General features: G+C 33.7%; 1 protein-coding gene across 1 annotated transcript; it reads left to right on the top strand.

The window, feature by feature from the left end:
- Window positions 1–2,003: 2,003 nt before the first annotated feature.
- LOC122118541 (olfactory receptor 4L1-like) lies at window positions 2,004–2,945 on the top strand. Its single transcript, XM_042692383.1, has one exon. It carries the CDS (start codon window positions 2,004–2,006, stop codon window positions 2,943–2,945), a length of 942 nt encoding a protein of 313 aa, XP_042548317.1.
- Window positions 2,946–4,300: the final 1,355 nt, after the last annotated feature.

The following is a 4,300-nucleotide window of genomic DNA, read 5'->3' as shown; positions in this document are numbered from 1 at the left end:
TACAAAATTTTGGAAATGTTTAATATTTTTATAAAACACTTTTAGAAATACTAATTAATGTTATTATTTGCTTTAAAATATGCAAGTATGATTATGAAAAACTAAAATCTTACAGGTTTAAATATTCATTTCTGATGTTGTATTACAAGTTTTAAATATTAAGCTAACCACTTACTTTACCTTACAGGCCAATGAAGAAAGCAGTCTTGTGATTTTTCTCCTGTTAATATTATGGTGAAAATTACATGGTTTTGAAAATAATTTCATATGTAGTGTGCAGATGCATTACTGCATGGATGGAGATTCCAGAGATGAAAATAATTTTTTAGGATTCAAAACTGTGTAATTATGCAAAGCATATTAAACAGAGCACCATAGTTTAATCACTATTAACACATCATACAATCAAGAAAAATGAGATTAATTAAAAAACAAAATTTAATAAATGTAAATACACACACCAAATATATATTCAACAAAATATACAGTTTATTTGATACATTCTATCACTTAAAGCCTTTTCATAATCCACATGATTAAATACTTGGTTTATTTTATTATTACAAAAAAATTCAATATTCTGAGGAGTTACCAAATTTTCTTTATTAATCCTTAGACCCTGATTAGAACTTTAGTTTTTAGATAATTTTATTCAGATATGTTTACTAAAGAAAGCCTTCTCATAATTGATAAACTCTTAAGCCAAACAATGAAAAGTCAGTCTAGTATGGTTTGATCCATAAGTAAGACTTCTAAAGAGAAAAATCAAATAACAAAATATCCACATGAAAACTAACCCATGATCCATAAGTGAGCTAATGGTTTCAGGTTACTGTGGGAAAGTATGGAGTACAAACATCAGGATGAATGAATTTGGATGTAAGTTTAAGTCCTTGTGCACAGTTTCAATGCATCTGAGGAGTATACTGGGAACAAAGAAGGGAGGATCCACATTTAAGAGTCAAGCCAACGTAAATACTAGTACCAAAGTCTTGGTGGTTGTAGAAGGCTTATATTAGTAAAGCATCCAAAGTGACATTAAAAGAAGCCAGAGACAGAATAGAAGAGCCCAGGAGTGTTTCTCAGATTAATTACAACTTTATTCCAGAAGAAACAAAAACCACAACCCTAAGAAAGATTTATTTCCTTGCTCAAGAATTCCTAAAATGGCAATTAAATTATCTGAAAAGGACCCAGTATAAATATACAATAACTAAATCTTTAGGATTAAATGAAATTACTACCATTACTTTTTTTAAAAGGTAGGTGAAATATACTTTAGCTTATAAAAGAGTACTAAATGAATTCACTTATAAAATGTTTGGTTGTATCCGAAACCAGTGGTTCAAGTCAAGAACCAGTAGCCTCTAGCTACACAAAAGACTGAGATCTCAGGATTGCAGTTTAAAGCCAGCTCCTGCAGAAACTACCAAAAAAGCCAGAAATGAAGCTGTGGCTCAAGTAGTAGAATGCTAGGCTTGAACAAAAAATCTAAGGGACAGAACTCTGGACCTGAATTCAAACTCTAACAGCAACACACAAATAAATATAGAAAATGTGTTTTATAATTTAGCTCATGCGCTTATGTGGATACTTTATACAAGAGGGAAGAATGAGTAACAGGAACCATAAAATTCAATGATTATGTTCTTCACTTAGACTTAACGCAGTTTGACTTGCTTTATTCACTGATCAAACTGGACTCTGATAATGAAATTATGATAGAGACAAATACATAAGGGAATATACATATCTGAACATCAAATGTTCAGAATTTGATAATAAATTTCTTATTTTTATGCCTTTCTGACAGAAAAAGTGTAGTACTGCCAATGCGATTTACACTAATTAAATGGCATTATTCTGCATAAATGTCCAATTTCTCTTTCTGTAGCAAAAATATTCTCTTTCTGTATGTCCATAGTTTGAAACCTACTACTTATTAACTTATCTTGTTTTCCAGATTTTCTTTCTTTAAAGGCTCTTTGAAAAACAGCATCTAGATGGATAGAAAAAACAGCTCAATGATAGCTGAGTTTGTTTTGTTAGGGCTCACCAGCAGTTGGAAACTTGAAATTTTCTTTTTTTGCATATATTTGGTGGCCTATGCAGCAATCATGGCAGGGAATCTACTCATTGTTCTCACTGTAACCTTTGACTCCCAGCTCCATTCAATACCAATGTACTTCCTCCTGGGAAATCTCTCCTTTCTTGATATGTCTCTTTCTACAATAACAACCCCTAAGATGGTGACAGATTTCCTCAGGGAGACTAAAACTATCTCCTTGTGGGGTTGTATGACTCAGATGTTCTTCCTCCACTTCCTAGGGGGAAGTGAGATGACTCTTCTCATAGTCATGGCTGTTGATAGGTACATTGCAATATGCAAACCTCTTCACTATACAGCCATCATGAACCACAGGGTGCTGGTGGGATCTGTGCTGCTGTCCTGGGCTGTTGGTTTTGTGCATACAATGAGCCAGATGGTCTTCACTGTCACCTTGCCATTCTGTGGCCCCAATGTAGTGGATGACATATTTTGTGACCTTCCCCTAGTATTGAAGCTTGCCTGCACTGAGACCTATGTTCTGGAGTTGCTGGTTATTGCTGACAGTGGTCTGTTGTCTTTCATCTGCTTCATACTCTTGCTCATTTCCTACACTATCATTCTGGTAACTGTGCGCAGTCGTTCCTCAGCAGGACTCTCCAAGGCTCTTTCTACACTGTCTGCTCACATCACGGTGGTGACGCTGTTCTTTGGGCCCTGCATTTTCATTTACATTTGGCCATTTAGTAGCTTCTCAGTGGACAAATTTCTTTCTGTATTTTATTCAGTTATCACTCCCTTACTAAATCCCATTATTTACACTCTGAGGAATCAGGAGATGAAATCAGCCATGAGCAGATTGAGGACAAGACATGTGAGCTCCAGACAGACCTCATAGAGAAGAGTGAAGATGAAGACTTTTAGTGAAAAATCCTGTAAATTACATTTAAAATTAGGTTGCCAGTTCTTTGTTTTGTTTTGTTTTGTAGATTTTTTTAATAATTATATTGTACACTGAAATTTTCAAGTATATTTTCTTATTGCATTTGTATAACATTCATGTTGCAACTGAAAGTTATATTCACAGAAATTCAATTGTACTTTTTAATGTGATAGAGTGTTACAGAAATTGTTCTTTATATTTAGAAATCCGGAAATTTCTTAAAGTATCCTTTTTAAATAAAGAGAAATAATAGTTTAAAAAAAAACAGGTGTTCATGGCTCATCCCTGTAATCCTACATATTCATGAGGCTTTAACCTGAGGATCACAGTTTGAAGCCAGCATGGGCAGGACAGTCCATTAAACTCTTATCTCCAATTAACCACCAGAAAACTGGAAGTGGTACTATAGCTCAAGTGGTAGAGCACTACCCTTGAGCAAGAGAGTTCAGGATCAGCATCTACACCCCAAGTTCAAGCCCATGACTGGCCAAAACAAAAGAAAGGGAGAGAGGGAGAAAGGGAAAGAAAGAGAGAAAGAGAAAAATAGAAAATGAGTTTGGGGTGTGTGTGTGTGTGTGTGTGTGTGTGTGTGTGTTTACTTTTAACTATGAGTCTAACTTTGGATTTTAAAGTAGTTCCTTTATGGGAAAAATAGTAGGAATGGACAAAGAAAGAAAGGCTTGACAGGAGTGTATGGATATTGTAGAAGATATAAATACATATATACATATACACATATACATATATATGCATAAATATATATGTATCTATATAATACCAAATTGAATCTAGTCAAAAATTAATTTTAATGAGGAAGAAAGGGAATTGAGTAACAAATTTGATCAAAAAACATAATATCTAAATTGTAAGTATCACAGTAAAGCACATTTTTGCAATTAAAGATTTTTAGAAAGTTAAAAATGTTTTAACGTGTTAATTATTCTAAACTCAAATATGGACAACTACAATTACATGTTGACCATGATAATGTGGAAAGGTTATTATTGAGCTGGGACAATGATCATATTCATGAGTGATTGATATGCATGAGAATTGCATAGAAAATAGCTTCTGTGGATTTCTGAATTCAAATCACAACAAAACAGAAAATATGTAAGCTAGTTAAGTTACATTGAGGAAAGCTTAAGTTGTACTAAATATTAATTTAGATGTGTGGGTTTGGACATCATGACTAGGTGACCCTTGCAGATTTCTAGCCACCATTATTGTTTCCCGCCTCTAAGGCAATGTGCCTGCCACACTAAGTAAAGCTAAAGGAAATTTAAAGGTATGTTTCTAGTCATGTGTTC

This window comes from Dipodomys spectabilis, unplaced genomic scaffold (assembly GCF_019054845.1).
Source record: "Dipodomys spectabilis isolate Male_0828 unplaced genomic scaffold, ASM1905484v1 ptg000155l, whole genome shotgun sequence".
Taxonomy (NCBI): Eukaryota; Metazoa; Chordata; class Mammalia; order Rodentia; family Heteromyidae; genus Dipodomys; species Dipodomys spectabilis.
This window is presented reverse-complemented; position numbering and strand designations above follow the sequence as displayed.

What these genes read in the sequence shown, in the direction of transcription:
- LOC122118541 (XM_042692383.1), top strand. Translation starts at nt 2,004, where the DNA reads ATGGATAGAAAAAACAGCTCAATGATAGCTGAGTTTGTTTTGTTAGGG.